The sequence below is a fragment of the Nicotiana sylvestris genome, chromosome 5 (genome assembly GCF_000393655.2).
Source record: "Nicotiana sylvestris chromosome 5, ASM39365v2, whole genome shotgun sequence".
In the NCBI taxonomy this organism is placed as follows: domain Eukaryota; kingdom Viridiplantae; phylum Streptophyta; class Magnoliopsida; order Solanales; family Solanaceae; genus Nicotiana; species Nicotiana sylvestris.
Window position 1 is genome coordinate 88,800,929 of NC_091061.1, and position 18,259 is coordinate 88,819,187.

At 39.8% G+C, this 18,259-nt stretch overlaps 1 protein-coding gene across 1 annotated transcript; it reads left to right on the forward strand.

Moving 5' to 3' along the window:
* The first annotated feature begins 15,690 nt into the window (after positions 1 to 15,690).
* On the forward strand, positions 15,691 to 16,233 carry LOC138868948 (uncharacterized). Its single transcript, XM_070146528.1, has one exon. It carries the CDS (start codon positions 15,691 to 15,693, stop codon positions 16,231 to 16,233), a length of 543 nt encoding a protein of 180 aa, XP_070002629.1.
* Positions 16,234 to 18,259: the final 2,026 nt, after the last annotated feature.

An 18,259-nucleotide genomic window follows, 5' to 3' on the forward strand; every position in this document is an offset into this window, starting at 1 on the left:
CTCTCGCTGCTTATCCTATATGTATAAATCTAAGTCCTTTAGTGCTTCCTCATTATTATTCATCTAAGAATAACAAACAAATCTCATCTCGAACTTTGGAACTTGTACCCATCTATTGTTTATTCACCTTAATGTTGATCTATAATCTATCACTGATAACTTGCAACCTCTTACGTAATACACTGTCACTAGGGCTCACATCTTATCGGGGAACATATGAAGTGATTTTCCTGATCCACCTAGGGATAATACTATACTTCAATAACCGTATTTCATTGCATCCCAACGCGATTCATCTTATGGGGGTATTCTAATCCCGTGCAATTAATGAAATCCCTTTCTCGTTAAATCATTACTCAATCAAAGGCCTAAGAATCATCCTCTTATCTATCACAATTACACCCTTATTCTACCGCCACGACAGCATTCCATCTCTTCTAAATGCACCTAGTCTCAGACTCCTCTGTGTTCATTCAGGTTGTACCGAGCTTTTTATTACATATGGAAATCATCAGCTCCCTTGTTTTGATGGGTTTAATCCCGAGGACATACATATTCTCGTCACCTTCTCACTCACCTTTTCATATCCTTACTCCTATCTACCTAAAACCTTGTTGCTCTACAATACTTTACCTTAGGACCTACACCGATCTATTTATACTACTCGCAACCTTCCTTTAACTTGCTAGCACCATAAATTTCCTTTCGTGCCTTCTCAGTTGTCCTTAAATGTAAGCAATTACTTTTGCTGGTCGTTCTATCACTTGTTGCATGAATACTTGGCTTGTCATTTTGCCCACGAATACTATAATTTCCTGTACCTCATATGATCTCAAACATCACCTTTGATGGCTTTTTTTTTACCATTCATTAGCCATGATATGTGCCACTTTATTATGGAGTGTATACAATATTGTAGTGAGACTGTTGTTACAGGATGATTTACTCTTTAGCTCACTATGCTTAGGTGGAAACCTTCTTCCTTATTTCCTCAGCTAGTCTTTCATTATAGTACTTAGGGAGACCTTCTGGCTCTTGTAAAGTTGCGAGCTTGATATATAGTACACCCGAAGGTAATTTTCGTTATTCTTACTCGCCTATAATAATCCTTAGTTACATAAATTTATGCCTTTGTGCTCGTAGGGTTACTTCTAAGCTCAAATTTTTATTGTTTCCTTAGTGGCACTCTCTCTTATTTTCATAAACCTTAAAAATGGTACCTTTAACTGCCTCAACTCCTATCTGAATTTTTTTTCAAATGATTGTGATCTCGTATCTACGAGACTGAATTCACTATGCTGCGATTCCCTACATTTATCTTGCATGATCTATTGATTTATCTGTGACCTCTTGTCTAGCCATAACTGGGCTCTTCCTGAATCAACTACTAATTACTCGTTGGTCATTCTCATATATATATATATATATATATATATATATATATATATTCTGCCTAATCCCTCTTGGGATATATCCTTTGTCTTAACTTATCTCTCACCACTAGCTCCTGATGTATCAAGTGTCCATTCACACTTATTTATCAATAACATCCTTGCCGGAAACTTTTACTGCCTCTCCCCGGTGTCGTGCTTGTATAATGTTCTGGAGTCGCAACATATCTGCAGGAACTGAATAAATGCAACATCATACCTTTCTCCTTTTTACCACATTCTTTCTTTACCATTCCATAGTTAACTGAATCGCTTAACTCTGACTTAATATCATATCACACGATATTCCCCCCTTTAGGGGAGTACTAAGATTTAGTACTACGACGATCTACCTATAGTTGTTTTACCTTTTCATATTTGGCGTCTTTTCACATTATCAATGAACCTTAATCACCTTATGGTAACCTTCTATACCAGGGATAACTAAATTTCTTACGCACGAAGGTGACACCTACGGTAACTGGCATACTTAGTCCCTTAAGATTAACTCTGCTCAGAGTGCTTGCTTTAGGTAAGCGACTTCCTAAATGGCCTTTAAAGGTTATTCGTCTGTTGTCTATTCTATTATTGTTGGAGCACGATCTTTGAAATTCTCACGATGTCGACCATTATCAAATCCTCCGGTCCCTAATTCATGTTCGGTTTTATCTTGTTCACCAGCCCATACTGATTTTTATTACTCTGGGGTCTAACCTTTCCTCCTGGTAATCACGTTGAAGTCACCAACTCATTTCTCGAAATAAGAATATGACTTTATGGCTTATACTCTTTTATTGCCTTAAGGCTTGTCACCTCTTGTATTTTCCTTCACTTGACTATAAAATCTGTCATCGTGTCATATTTTGATTTACTGTTATCTCCCATATATCACATCTTACTCATGATGCTTCATTTATTTTCTTCTTATTCTCCGGATAATATTTTTTTGTCTATCACTTTATTCTGAAAACTTCAACAAAAAGTTCTTTCCCTATAAGCTCCCCTAGCTTCATCTCACTGGCTCTTGGGAATGCCTAACATTCTTTTTTTACTCGGGGCTAGAGTCATACTAAGGTAAATATTTGTCCCTTCTAGGATCCCACTGCCTATCTTCTGAAATTTCTGAATATTCCAGTATTCGTATCTGATTGTACTACTCTAGAGTTCACCATCTGGGTGTCTTAGAAGGAGATCTATTACCACATTTGCACCATCTTTCGGAAACGTTAGTTAATGATAACAACCTATCCACAATTTTTGGGTTACTCTAACTCCAACTGGATCCTGATATCCCATCTTTCTCTTAAATAATATCTGTTAGCTCCCATAGAACATAACTGAGATGGGTGTGGCCAATTGTACTTACCTCTGTCATTGATGAAGGTACCAAAATGCTTATATTTCTCTGCCTGATTTGAAAATATTGATAATCTTCATTATCTGGGTGCCTCGTACCCCTTCACTTTACTTCTTTTACTTGTTAAAACTTGTATCTAGCTTCTGAATTCCTCATAGATTTTCACCATATTCGTGAATAGATATCCGTGCCTTAAGGCTCCTTATTAAGAAGCATACACATCTTAGTACACACATGATCTGTTGAAGACCTCATATTTACTCATCATAAGCATGATGTGAAATCGAGTTCCTCTGACTCAACTCTTCCACATCCACATGCAATCTCTTACCAACTGTCTTTGTGGATGTAGGTATCGTTGTATTACGACTAAAGTCGAATTTAGGAGTTTGAATTCTTACAACTGAGCTCTACTGCACGATCTAGAGTAAGAAGAAAGAGTGACAGACCTAAATGCCCTGTAGCCTCCTGCTTATAAGTGTGGTGCACAACACACCCATAAACAAGACTCTACTAGACACGGCTTGTAGACTCCCTAGGACAGAACTGCTCTGATACCACTTCTGTCACGACCCAAACCGAAGGGCCGCGACGGGCACCCGGTGCCTTACTCAACCGAGTACCAACGTAACATATCTTTCTTATCATGTTATCATGAGTAAATGAGCTAGAAAACTCGTCCTGAGATAACAAGAATAAAACATAAGGGAATAGTCAACATATGAAGACCCAACATGATATACAAACTAATATATGTGACATACGGGCCTATAAGGCCGACATGACCATTAGTAAACTCGAAACATAGGCCGACAAGGCCATACAATTATCCATACACCTGACATCTGTCTACAAGCCTCTAAGAGTACATAAAATCATAAAGGTCAGGACAGGGCCCCGCCATACCAATCAATACATATCCAAAGCATACTGACCAAATAGGCAACTCCGGAGCAAGTGGAGTGCACCAACACCTTCGCTAAGCTGATAGACTACTAGGAGGAATGTCAACCTATCAATCGGGACCTGCGGGAATGAAACGCAGCGTCCCCAGGCAAAAGGGACGTCAGTACGAATAAATACCGAGTATGTTAGGCAGGAAAACATACATAAGGACAGTAATATAAAGAGAGAGATAGAGGAGATACAACCTGTAACATCTGAGTGCCTCTAGGGGCTATGATATGAAATGCATAATACATATATATACATAAACTTTTTAAAACATTCGCCTTTGTGGGCATCATCATCATCATATCATACCCGACCTCAAAGAGGACTCGGTAAAAGCATACCCGACCATCATAAGGTTCGGTAGAATCGTACCAGGCCAGTGATCAGGTTGCACAATAGGTGTCGTACCCGACCGACTATAGAGCGGCTCGGTAGAGTAAAATAGATACTATATATAATGCATGCTAGACTCATGGAATCACCTTCTAAACCTTTTGGAGTGACTTAAGAGCACTATGGACATCCATACCCTCAATATGAACCTTAGTAGGATTCAAGGATCATACACACTTGCTTAGAATAATTTTATAAGGAAAGAACAACATGGACAACCTTAGTTACTAGGAGTAGATCCGTTATGAAGTAGCGTATTTATTTCACTTTATATCATGCCAAAATAAAGAAGAAAGTGCCTTAACATACCTTAAACCCGTTGAGTCCTTAATCACTTCCAAGAAACTCTTCAAACAAGTCAACTCAATCTATCATAGTATAAGGAGATTCAAAATCAGTGCTGGGCAAAGGCTAAGTCTATAACTTAAGATAGTAGCTCGTTTACGTAAATTTTGGTAGCATCTCCCTTGTAATAAGGGCCTCCTACAATACCATATACCAACAACAATGACCAGAGCAATCCATCAATACATAATTATCATTATCAAGACACCATATAACAACAACAAGTCACAACTACATTACGACGAGCAGCAAGCTCCGATTGGAATCCGTATACCCCTTATCAATCCTTATAGACTTCTTACTTCAACATAAAAGTATAATTAACATGATAATGAAGTCATTAATCAATGATTCCAGCCTTAAATCATATATTTATAACAACGAAAATAATCCACAACTTCAACTATCCTTAATTAGCAACTTTATTCACTAGTTCATGTCTAGCCCATCCATTTAACTTAATCAACATCAAGATAACCTTAGGCACAAGTAAGAACACAATATAAATACCTCCTATAGTAACTTCAAGTCAAAATCCAAGTTATATTCAGTTTACAACAACCCTCAATAGCAATACAACACCATAGAAGTGACTTAAGCTAACCCAAGTATTATCTTGTAGTTTATCATCCTAACAACTTAACCAACATACAAGCAAGATTAAGAAAAATTAGTAGGATGTTATACTCACCTTATACAGCAGCAACAACTTGGAATTTCATCCAAATACAGCCCACAACAATCCTCAATGACAACACAACCTCAAAGAGGTGTTGTTCTTCACTAGAACTAAGTTTTGATGTTGAAATATGGTGTAATCACTTTGGAATCACTTCAAACCCTTGTGGTATATGTTTAGGAGGGTTAGGAGAAGTTTGGAGACGAATTTTAGTTGAAAAATGAGCAAAAATAGGCGTCCAAATCGTTTATAAATTGAAGTAGGTCAACCACCGCCTAAGTGGGTCCCATTGGGAGCTGCTTGCGCGGTCTTGCAAAAACACGAATATCTCTTTACTCCGATGTCGTATTGACGAATGGTTTAATGAGTTAGAAACTAGACTCATAGATCTTCAATTTGGTAGGTATAACACCCCATTATTCCAAGTATATTTGGAGAAATTCTCAGATACATTTGACCTAAATTTCAGCAAATTTATGAATGTAACTTGTGATGACCTTTGCCAACTCTTGTTCCACAACTTGCTTGCCTTCAAAATGTAGAAAATGAATATCATACGACTAAAATAACTCATAGAATAACCTCCTTATCATGTTAATAACCCTAGTCTCACCCCAAAGTACATGTTATAACATTCGAAACTTGTCGACTTTCGACGAAACTTATTTTCTTCAATTGGTTTAGCTTCTAAGATTTCCAACCCTCTTGGTACTCGTTATTCATGATATTAAATATTTGTAACCTCCAAGGTAACATGATTAACTTACTTTATTTGCTTCCAAATATAATCTCATTTCCGAGCTTACATCAATGACTTACGACGTACTCTCACGTATGAAATCTTGGGGTGTAACAATAGAGACATACCTGAAGTGACAAGAAGGTGATAATAGCGACTTCGTATGTCGTGCTCGATCTCCCAGTTCGCCTCCTCGACTGGTTGAATCCTCCATGAAACTCTCACTGAATCAATGTTCTTTGTAACTACCTGACCGATCATTTTATGCAATTATGCCACGTTGTCCCTTTTATTGCTTCACATATGTATGTGTTTATGCTTTTATGACTTGCGGGATTAATTAGTTGCATTCCAAGAAGCATTCAGGTTGATTTGGACTCTTGATTCTTGGCTTAGAAGTTTTAATTTGAAAATAATGACCAAACTTTGACTTTTGTAAAAACAACCCCGAAACTATGTTTTTATGACTCCCATAGATTCATATCATGATTTTGGACCTGGGCGTATGCCCGAAATTGATGTTGGAAGTCGGTAGGTTGATTTGTGTTGATTAGCCAAAATTTGGCAATATTAAACTAAAAAGTTTGACCGTAGGTCGACTTTTAGCTATCAAGCTTCGAAATTGATTTTGGGGCTTAGAATAGGTTTGTTATGGTATTTAGAACTTGTCTGCAAAATTTGGTGTCGTATGGAGTAGATTTGATAGGAATCGGACGTTTAGTTACATTTTTAGAAGTTCTTGAAAATTTCTTTGAAATTCTTATGTTTTAGACCTCACTTCGTAGTTTTAGATGTTATTTTTATGTTTTGATGATGCGAGCGAGTTTGTATGATATTTTTAAACTTGTGTGGATATTTGGTTTGGAGCCCCGAAGGCTCGGGTGAGTTTCAGATGCTTAGCGGAGTGTTGTTGGAACCAAAGTTACTTGTTTTTCTGCACAGGCCTCACATGTCGCATTTGCGAGGTCTGAGTTTGCATTTGCAAAGGTAGGCCAAATCTTCTAGGTTTGCATTTGCAAACCTAGTGTTCGCATTTGCGAAGTGCACCTGGGGAGAGCTTGTTCGCATTTGCAATCTACATGGTTGCATTTGCGGAGGTCCATGGTTCGCAAGTGCGATGACAGCAGAGATGGAAGGGTCTTCGATTTTGCGACTGATTATTCGCATTTGTGGGGTTCACAATTGCAAACCACATGTCACATTTGTGACATCTGCGTCTGCTCAAATAGCTGAGGGACACGATTTTGTATTCATTCTCTCATTTTTGAAGCCTAGACTTGGTAAGAGATGATAGAGAGGGGATTTTCACCTATAAACCTTGGATAAGTGATTATAATTTATTTCTAATCATATTCCATCAACATGTCTTAGATTTTAACATCAAAATCATGTGAATCAAAGTAGAAATTTGTGAAACTTTGCTAAGTTTTTGAAAAATAAGAAATTGAGTTTTGAGAGTTGATTTGGACTCGGATTTCTAAACTAACCAGATATATGAATTCGTGGGGTCATGGGTAGACGAAATCTACCATTGGACCCGGGTTTTGACCGGGCGAGCCCCGGGTTGACTTTTATTGGCTTTTTAGAAAGATTGTAAAGATCTTAACTTTATCTATTGCAATTGAATCCCCCTAGCATTGTTTGATGTTATTGAGTCGATTTTGGTTAGATTTGAGCTGCGTGGAGGTGGATTTTAAGGGAAAAGCTATTTTCGAATTGAATTGGCCTAATTGAGGTAAATGTCTTGCCTAACTTCGTGTGGGAAAACCACCCCTTAGTATTGGTATTGTTTGATTCAATTGTGCTAATTGAAATCCGTGTATGCAAGGTGACGAGTGGGTACACGGGTTGTACGTAGTATTTGACCAGTTTAGGCTACTTAGAGTATTTCCATGCTTTAATTGAAATGCTATATTATGTTCTAAACTCTCATAGTCAAATTATCCTTAAATGTGCTAGAATATCCTTAAATGCCTTAGTTGACTTGTTTAGTATTCTACATCCTACTTGCTAAATTGATCCCATGCTTTAGTTGAACTTGTTGTCTCCATTATTGTTACATGCTATTTCTTCATTGTTAGTTATCATCATTGAAGTAATCATTCATGTTATCTCTTTACTTGTTGATTTCCATAATTTGAGACTCATTGTTGAATATTATCTCTTTTACTATGAAGTTAGTCTATCTAATCTTGTGGTTATACATTATTTCTCTTAATGTTGAGTTATTTGGTATTGAAGTTGTAGAAGTCGTTAATACATTGAGGCGATGTTGGTTATTGTTGAAACATCTATCTTATTGGGCATTTTTCAACTATTGTTGTTGTTGATATTCTCGTATACGTTGTGTTGAAGCCATGGGCTATTGTTTTGAAAACATTGATATTGTTGTTGTTAGCAAGTTGTGATATTGTAAGGCCCCGTGAAATTTTTCCAAGGAATTCAAGTTTTGCGGTACAAACTTTTTGGGTTGTAGAATGCATTAAAGAAGTTGGTGGACATTTTGGCAGAAGAAGGCAGTTATGCAGTCAAGTTCGCGACCGCAGAACCACTCCGCGAGCCGCATATCCATCGCAGAGTTGGTCAGAAAGTTTGTTGAAATTTGAAGGACGTTTTGTAGTCATTTATGCGGCCACACATCAATTTAGCGGTCCGCATTTTCCGTCGTAGATTTGGCATGAAGAAATTTTTTCGGTGATTTTGCGGTCCATTCTGCGGCCACATAAGTGATCTGCGAATTGTAGACCTATCGCAAATCGGCCCAGACCAACCCAGCTCTTGGCATCATTTTTGCGGCCCATTTTGCGAGCCACATATCTGTTATGTGGTCCATTCTACGTCCGCAGACCTGAGTTCGGAGGGTCCACTTTCCTATTTTTATAACCCGATCCCATTTTGATAAATAGCCTTAGGGGCTCATTTTGAAGCGGATTTCTAATGATTTTGGAGAAAGGTAAGAGCATTTTAGAGAAAGGGGGAGAAATCTATAATTCTAATCATCCAATCTTGCACCAATATTCAAGAATCAAGGAAGTCAATCACTAGATTATCTTCTATACGGGTAAGTCCTACTCCTAAGCTTTCATGCAAGAGGTTATGAGTTCAAGTATATTGTGCGGTTGGAAAAAGGCCATGCATGTGACACTAGGTTGTAGTATGTAGGGTTAATGAACCATTTTGGGTAGTTTCTTGTTGAAATTGGTTGAGGGAGGAAGGGATTAACATTGTAGAGCCTTGTAGTCTATTTTGCATGTCAGGTGTTCGACAAAATTCCTAAGAGAGTTACACCATGGGAATCCTTCTAATTATTAACCGACTTTTGCTATCTTCCTATAGATTATTATTGCTAGAAGTGTTGGGTGTTGTAGTAACTTAAGGAAAGCTCAAACAATGTATGTTGGATAAACTTCTCTTTTAGAATCAGATTTCATGATGTCCCCGTAAGTTTCAAGTATGGTTGGCCCAAGTTCCTAATTCCCATGGTCCGGCTTATCCCGTGCAAATGTTACTATTCCAAATAAACTTATGTTGAAAGATATATACTAGAAATGTGTACCGAATGCTCCTATCGTATTGTGCTCTTATTCGGGAATGTATTCAAATGTTATCAATGTGTCGGAATACTATGATTTCAGTCATGTTTTTAATTGCTAGTTGTTATGCCCAATTGTGAAAGAAAACTCAATGTGCCTAAGACCCCTATTGTTCATATTCATGCTTAAGACTTGATCCCAAATGCTCTTACTGTTGATGACCTATAAATATACTTGAAAGTGAAAGAACTAAAGTGAGATCTAAAATGTGGCCATGGTTGTTGTAGCTAGTGCATTTGATTCGAAGTCGTGTTTAAATCGTAAATCACCATGCCCTTCTTTACAAATATTTCCAATGTGATCTGAGTTCTTAAGTCCTCAAGAGTTGAAATTGTGTATTGCCTTTTTATGAAGAAGTATTTAAAAAGATACGGTGTATTACTCGCTTATGATTTCTAACTTGTGTTGTGATTTCCGAAATATTCTATATCTTGATGTTTATGTTGATGATCCTTGAAAGTAAAGAAATAAGATTGTGAAATGTAAAATACGGCCACCGTGCCACGTAAGAAAAATCATACGTATGGCCAATAGAGCCGAGGAAATAATGATGTTGTGAATGGTTGAAAGTACTAATGAAACTATATATGGTGTGAAAGGTTATGAGGTGGATAAAAGAAAAAGTTATATATATATATATATATATATATATATATATATATATATATATATATATTTGTATTTTTGTTTCCCTTGTGTGCAAAACAAAAATATTTTTGGGAGTATCATTAGCAAACCGAGGAAGGGTGGGTCATAAGGACCACATCCGAAACTACACGTGCTAGTGTAGGGGTGGACTATGTGGGAAGGCGGCCTAGCCGATCGGGTGGAGATCGGACGCCATGTTGCGCACATGGTGGTACTACTCTTGGTAATACCTTTTTTTCGCATCACATGTCAAACCCCATTATCCGTGGGGAGATGGCCTAGCCGATCGGGCGTGATCGGACTCCGTGCTAAAAATACGGTGGTATATCAGTGCTAATGATCTCCCAACCAAAAATATATATTATTTTCGTATTTTGAAAATTGTTATGTTTACCTGGCATTTGGATATCATTGATTGTTACTTGTTGCTTCCATAGTGTTTCCCCTTCTGATATTGGCGTTCTATTTCGAAAGAGGACATTTGGCTTTACATACTAGTACTATTCTGCATGTACTAACATCCACTTTACCGGGGGCACTTCATCTTCAATGGATGTAGGTAGTTCATCAACAAGCAGCTTTGGTCCTCGTTAGCAGTCACTCTATTCAGCAGGTTTTGGTGAGCCCTACTCTACTTCGGGCCCGATGTCACTTGATGTTATACTTTGTGTTTTGAGGTATAGCCAAGGCCTTGTCGCCGGCACTTCCATATTACTCTTAGGTTATACTTAAGGCTCCATAGACATAGTGTGGGTGGTGTTTGGTGTTGGAAATTAAACTAAAAGTGTTGCTATTTGGCAAACATGTTTTTCATCATAGCTATAGACTAGTAATATTTTGGAAATCATGAATGAACCTCTTTGAATAATGGGAAAGGAATGTGGAGCACTTTACTTTTCTCATGTATATCACTTGTTATTGATTTTTATATTGTTCATGGGTAAGGTCGAATAGGCATCAAGTAGGCTTGCTCGACCGGGTTATCTCGGTTGAGTGTCAGTCACGCTCCCCGAGATCGGGCATGACATATTTATGTCTACTTATGGTGCAAATTATTATTGTGATATGATATTGACGCACATGCAGCGATATAAAGCTTGGGTTGATGTGCATGCGGTGGTATAAGGTGGGACTTATGCGCGTGTTGCTTGTAGGGAAACTACATGAAGCCACGTGGAATCATAAGGTGGGCTAAAGTACGTGTAGCTATTTCGAGAAAACTGTTTTCCAAAACCTCTTTTCAAATGTATGGCTCAGGCAACGCTATAAGGAAAGATTATGATTGAAATTGAGAAATGTGAATATAAGGTGGTATCTCTGTTGTGATTCGTGATTATATGAGGTGGTACCTCAGTCTGATTTCATTATATACGAGGTGGTACTTCGGTTGTGATTCTTGATTATATGAGGCGGTACCTTGGTTTTGATTTCATTATACATGAGGCATTACCTCGTTGTGATTCGTGCTTTGCATTTCAGGTTGCAAGGTGTTTTTGATGTAAATTATATCTTGTTGTGTCCTTTCTTATTTGTTCAAGTAGTTCTTGCCCGTACATGATCATTGTAGTGCTTTAGTTGCTTCCCTTATGTTATTTCTATTGTCGATTTCCGGTACTAGCTCTTGCTATTATCTTTTCGAATTAGTTGTTTCTTCACTTTCCATTACATATCCGTATTAAATTTTATATTGTCGATTTTATATCCTAGTAGGTGTCTTGAACTAGCTTTGTCACTACTCTACTAAGGTTAGGATTGATATTTACTAGTACCGTTGTGGTGTACTCATACTACGCTTTTGCACATTTTTGTGCAGATCTAGGTACATCTGCTCGTGCCGGTAGATGGAGATTCCTACTAGCTATTTTATCGGAGACTCCAAGATATGCCTGGTGGACGTCCGCAGGCCTCGGAGTCATCTTCCCTTATCCTTATTTACTGTTGTATTTACTTTTGGATAATGATGTATTAGTTACTCTTATTATACTCTATAGAGCTTATGACTTAGATCCACCAGGATTTGGGGTGTGTAATGTGAGATTCTGTTTTCGGAAGGTTTTTATCTATTATTCAGTTGTTTTCAGTAATTCATTAATTTATATCTGTTCAGTTATTATTTTTATTAGGCTTACCTAGTCGTAGAGACTAGGTGACATCACGACATCCTACGGAAGGGAATTAGAGTCATGCCAAGTTGGTATCAGAGCTCTAGGTTCATAGGTATTACGAGTCATAAGCAGGTTTGGTAGAGTCTTAGAGCTTGGTACAGAGACGTCTATACTTATCTTTATGAGGCTACGAGACTGTTAGGAAAAACTTTACTTCTTTGATTCTTTATGGTGAGGACACACATCGCAGGATCCGACGATCAGAAATGCATGCCCCCTACTAGAGCCATGAGAGGCCGGGGCGAGGCAGATACCGAGGAAGGGCACGTGGTGCATCAAGAGAACCTGCCCGGGCTGCGACAAAGGAGCCACCATTAGCTCTAGTCGAAGGATAGACACCCGAGGCACCTATTTCCCTCCAGCACTTCAGGAGACCCTCGCACAGTTCCTGAGCATGTGCAATACCTTAGCTCATGCGGGGTTGATACCAGTGGCACCAACCACATCTCAGGCTGGGAGAGGAGCACAGAATCCCATGGCCCGTACCCCAAAGCAGCGGGTCAAGGTTAATAAGGTCCAGAGGTTATACTGGTACAACCTGTTGCTCTAGTTCAGCCCATGGTTAGGGCAGCAACATCTGATAAGGAGCATATTAGGCTCGAGAGGTTCAAGAAGTACCACCCTCCTATTTTAAGTGGTTTGGCTTCTGAGGATGCACATGGCTTTCTAGAGGAGTGTCACGCATTCTCCGCACTATGGGCATTATAGAGATGAATGGTGTTGCTTTTTCTACGTTCCATCTAAAAGGAGCAGCATATTAGTGGTGGATGGTGTACGAGGTGAGTAGCCCATCTAAGGAAGTTTCACTTACATAGGAGTGGTTTTTAGAGCTTTTCTTGAGAGAGTTTGTTCCTCAAACCCTTCGGAATTCTTGGCGTGCAGAGTTTGAGCGGCTGTACTAGGGTGCTATGTCAGTGTCGAAGTATGCTGTCCGATTCAGTCATTTATCGAGGCATGCACTAGCCCTAGTTGACACAATTAGGGAGCGAGTCCGTCGATTCATCTAGGGGCTCAACCAGAGTATTAGATACATCATGGCAAGGGAGTTGAAGTTAGAAACTCCGTATTAGTAGGTGGTTGAGATTGCATGGAGATTGGAGGGTGTGTAAGATCGTGATAGAGATGAAAGGGAGGCCAAGAGGACTCGTGGCGCGATAGGATTTAGTGGTGGTCAAGCTGCAGCTTCAGCCTGTCATGGTAGGAGCTATATGAGCCATCTAGTTCACTCAGCACTTCCAGCTTCTAGTGGTGCTCCGATTGTTCCGATATCTCAAGTTGCACACTTTGCTCAACCACTCTCTAGTACACCTCCTACACGGGGTGCCTTCAGCGGTCAGTCCAACCAACAAGGCCCGATCCAATCCCAGTAGCCATGCCCACCTAGAGCTTGTTTTAAGTGTGGTGATACCAACCACATAGTTAGAGACTTCCCTATACTCAGTAGGGGTGCACCTTCCTAGACTACTCAGGCTCCACAGATCCAGTCAGGTCCGCAGACTTCTCAAGCCATGGTTGCTGCCCTAGATGCCGCCCCACCCGCTTAGCCAGCTAGGGGTGGGGGACGCGTGGGTAGAGATCTCCTTAGAGGGGGATACCAGGATAGATTCTATGCTCTTTTTAGTAGGATAGAGGCTGTCTCTTCCGACTCGGTCATTACAGGTATGGTTATGGTTTGCCATAGAGATGTATCAATCTTATTTTATCTGGGATCCACTTATTCATATGTGTCATCTTACTTTGCTCTGTATTTGGGTGCATCTCATGATTCCTTGAGTTCTTCTTTTTATGTGTCCATGCTTGTAGGAGATTTTATTATTGTGGACCGTGTTATTTGTGGTTTTGAGAATAAAGGTTATTTGTTGTTACTTAGTATGGTAGACTTTGATCTTATCTTGGGCATGGACTGGTTGTCACCCTATCATGCTATTCTTGATTGTCACGTTGGCTATGCCAGGTTTACCACGGTTAAAGTAGATGGGTGCATTAGATTATGTTCCTAGCAGGGTTATCTCATTTCTAAAAGCTCAACGGATGGTTGAGAAGGGTTGTAGTGCTTATATAGCCTTTGTGTGGGATGTTAGTGCTAATATGCTACCATTGAGTTAGTTCCAGTAGTGAGAGACTATCCAGATATATTTCCAGCTGATCTTCTAGGCATGCCGCCCGACAAGGATATAGATTTGGTATTGACTTGCTGATGTGCACTCAGCCAATTTCTATTCCACCATATCGTATGGCCCCAACGGAGATGAAGGAGTTAAAGGAGCAGTTGTATGCGTTGCTTGATAAGGGATAAATTCGGTCTAATGTGTTGTTGTTGGGTGCTCCGGTCTTGTTTGTGAAGAAGAAGGATGGTTCTATGCACATGTGTATCGATTATTTTTAGTTGAACAAAGTCACAATAAAGAATAGGTATCCATTGCCACACATTGATGATCTATTTGATCAACTAAAGGGTGCCCGCGTGTTCTCCAAGATTGAATTGCAGCCAGGTTACCATCAACTGAAGAAACAAGATCTAGATATTTTGAAAACTGCCTTTAGGACTCGGTATGGTCACTACAAGTTCCTCGTGATGTCGTTCGGGCTGAGCAACACCCCTATCAACATTTATACACCTGATGAACAGTGTATTCCAGCCTTATCTTGATTCATTCATCATTGTATTTATTGATGACATCTTGGTATACTCCAACAATAAGGAAGATCATGAGCAGCATTTGAGGATCATGCTCAGACCATGAGAGAGAAGAAGTTATATGCAAAGTTCTCAAAGTGTGAATTCTAGCTTGATTCAGTGGCGTTTTTGGGTCATGTGGTGTCGAGTCATGGGATCAAGGTAGATTCGAAGAAGATCGAGGTGGTGCATAGTTGGCCCAGACCATCTTCAGCTATTGAGATCCGGAGTTTCCTTGGTTTGGCCGAGTATTACTGCACCTATGACTAGATTGATCCAGAAGGGTGCTCCTTTCATATTGACCGAGGAGCGTGAGGAGAGCTTTCAAAAGCTCAAGACTGAATTTGACTTCAGCCTCAATGTTGGTATTGCCAATGGTCTTGGGATCTTATACTGTGTACTGTGATACGTCACATATTGGCCTTGGCATAGTTTTGATGCAAAATGGTAGGGTGATTGCCTACGCGTCTCGATAGCTGGAGATTTATGAGAAGAATTATCCAGTCCACAATTTGTAGTTGTTAGCCATTGTTTATGCATTGAAGATCTGGTGGCATTATTTGTACGGTGTTCCTTGTGAGGTCTTTACCGACCACTAGAGTCTACAACATCTGTTCGAGTAGAAAGATCTTAACTTGCGGCAACGGAGGTGGTTAGAGTTACTTAAGGACTATGATATCACCATCCTATATCATCTCGGGAAGGCTAATATGGTGGTCGATGCCTTGAGTCGAAAGGTGGAGAGTTTGGGTTGTTTAGTATATCTACCAATAGTAGAGAGGCCATTGGCATTGGAGATTCAGACCTTAGCCAACCAGTTGATTAAATTGGATATTTCGGAGCCTAGTCGAGTTCTTGCCTGCGTGGTTTATCGATCTTCTCTATATGACCTTATCATAGAGCGTCAGTATGATGATCCCCATCTGCCTTTTCTCAAGGACACAGTTCAACACGATGATGGCAAAGAGGTTACTAATATTGGGGATGACAGTGTGTTGCAGATGCAGGGCTGGTTATGTGTGTCCAATGTGGATGGTTTGTGTGAGTTCATTCTTCAGGAGCCCCAAAGTTTGTGGTACTCCATTCACCCTGGTGTCGCTAAGATGTATCAGGATTTGAGACAATACTATTGGTGGAGGAAGATGAAGAAGGACATTGTGGATTATGTAGCTTGGTGCCTAAATTGTCAGCAGGTGAAGTATAAACATCAACGACCAGGTGGTTTGCTTCAGCGGCTTGATATTCCTGAGTAAAAATGTGAGCGTGTCATCATGGACTTTGTTATTGGGCTCCCATGGATTTAGAGGAAGTTTGATGCAGTATGGGTGATTGTGGACAATTTGACCAAGTCGGCTCATTTCATTTCAGTAGTGACTACCTATTCTTCAGAGTAGCTGGCTCAGGTTTATATCTGTGAGATTGTCCGACTTTATGGTATACTAGTAGCTATCATCTCTAACTGAGGTACGCAGTTCACATTGCATTTATGGAAGGCTGTATAATGTGAGCCAGACACACAGGTTGAGTTGAGTATAACATTTCATCCTCAGATGGACGGACAGTCCAACCACACTATTCAGATATTGAAGGATCTACTTTGCTCCTATGTTATGAATTTCAGGGGGTGATTGGGATCAGTTCTTGCCTCTTGCAGAGTTTGCCTACAACAACAGCTACCCGTTGAATATCCAGATGGCTTTGTATGATGCTCTTTATGGGAGACAATGTCATTCTCCAGTTGGGTGGTTTGAGCCAGGAGAGGATACGTTATTAGGCACGGATCTGGTTCGAGATGCTTTGGAAAAGGTCAAGATGATCCCCGATCGGCTTCGTACAACCCAATCTAGACAGAAGAGCTATGCAGATCGAAAGGTTCACGATGTTTCATACATGGTTGGAGAGTGAGTCGTTCTCCGGGTTTCACCCATGAAGGGTGTGACGAGGTTTGGGAGGAAGCCCAATTAGACCTTTTGAGATCCTTGGGAGGACTGGAGAGGTGGCCTACAAGATTTCCTTGCCACCTAGTTTATCTGCGGTTCCTCTAGTGTTCCATGTATCTGTGCTCTAAAAGTATTATGGTGACCCATCTCATGTTCTAGACTTTAGCACAGTCTAGTTGGACAAGGATTTGACTTATATTGAGGAGCCTGTGGCTATCTTGGACCGACAGGTCCGGAAATTTATATCAAAGGATATTGCTTTAGTGAAGGTTCAATGGAGGGGTCATTCAGTCGAGGAGGCGACTTAGGAGACCGAGGACGACATCCAGAGTCACTATCCTCATCTATTCACCACTTCAGGTATGTCCTTATACATGTTCGAGGACAAACGTTTATTTTAAGAGGGGGAGAATGTAACGACTCGATCGGTCATTTTGTGTAATTGCGCCCCGTTGCCCCTTTTATTGCTTCATATATGTGTGTTTAGGCTTTTATGACTTGTGGGGTTGATTAGTTTTGTTTCGAGAAGCATTCGGGTTAATTTAGAGCCTTGATTCTTGCCTTAGAAGTTTAAATTTGAAAATGTTATCTAAACTTTGAATTTTGTGAAAACGATACTGGAATTGTGTTTTTATGAATCCAATTGCTTCGTATGGTGATTTCGGACTTGGGCGTATGCCTAGAATTGATTTCGAAAGTTTGTACTTTGATTTGTGTTGATTTGCCGAAATTGGGCAATAGGTAGACATTTAGCTATCGAGCTCTGAATTTGATTTTGGAACTTGGAATGGGTTCGTTATGGTATTTAGAACTTGTTTGCAAAATTTGGTGTAGTTTGGAGTTGATTTGATAGGAATCAAACGCTTAGTTGTAATTTTAGAAGTTCTTGAGAGTTTCTTTGAAATTCTTACGTTTTAGAGCTCAATTCGTAGTTTTAGATGTTATTTTTATGTTTTGATCGCACGAGCGAGTTCATATGATGTTTTTAGACTTGTGTGGATGTTTTGTTTTGAGACTCGATGGTTCGGGTGAGTTTAGGACACTTAGCGGAGTGTTGTTAGAACTAAAGTTGCTGGTTTTTCTGCACAGGCCTCAGATCTCGCATTTGCGAGGTCTGAGTTTGCATTTGTGAAGGTAGGCCAAGTCTGCTGTGTTCACATTCGCGAACCCAATGTTAGCATTTGCGAAGTGCACCTGGGGAGAGCTTGTTGGCATTTGCAATCTACATAGTCGCATTTGCGGAGGTCCATGGTTCGCAATTGCAAACTATTCATGGCAATTGCGATGACTGCAGAGATGGAATGGTCTTCGCTTCTGCAAGTGATTCTTATCAAATAGC

Excerpts from the sequence above, each read along its gene's own strand:
- LOC138868948 (XM_070146528.1), top strand. The coding sequence starts at position 15,691 with ATGGTGGTCGATGCCTTGAGTCGAAAGGTGGAGAGTTTGGGTTGTTTA.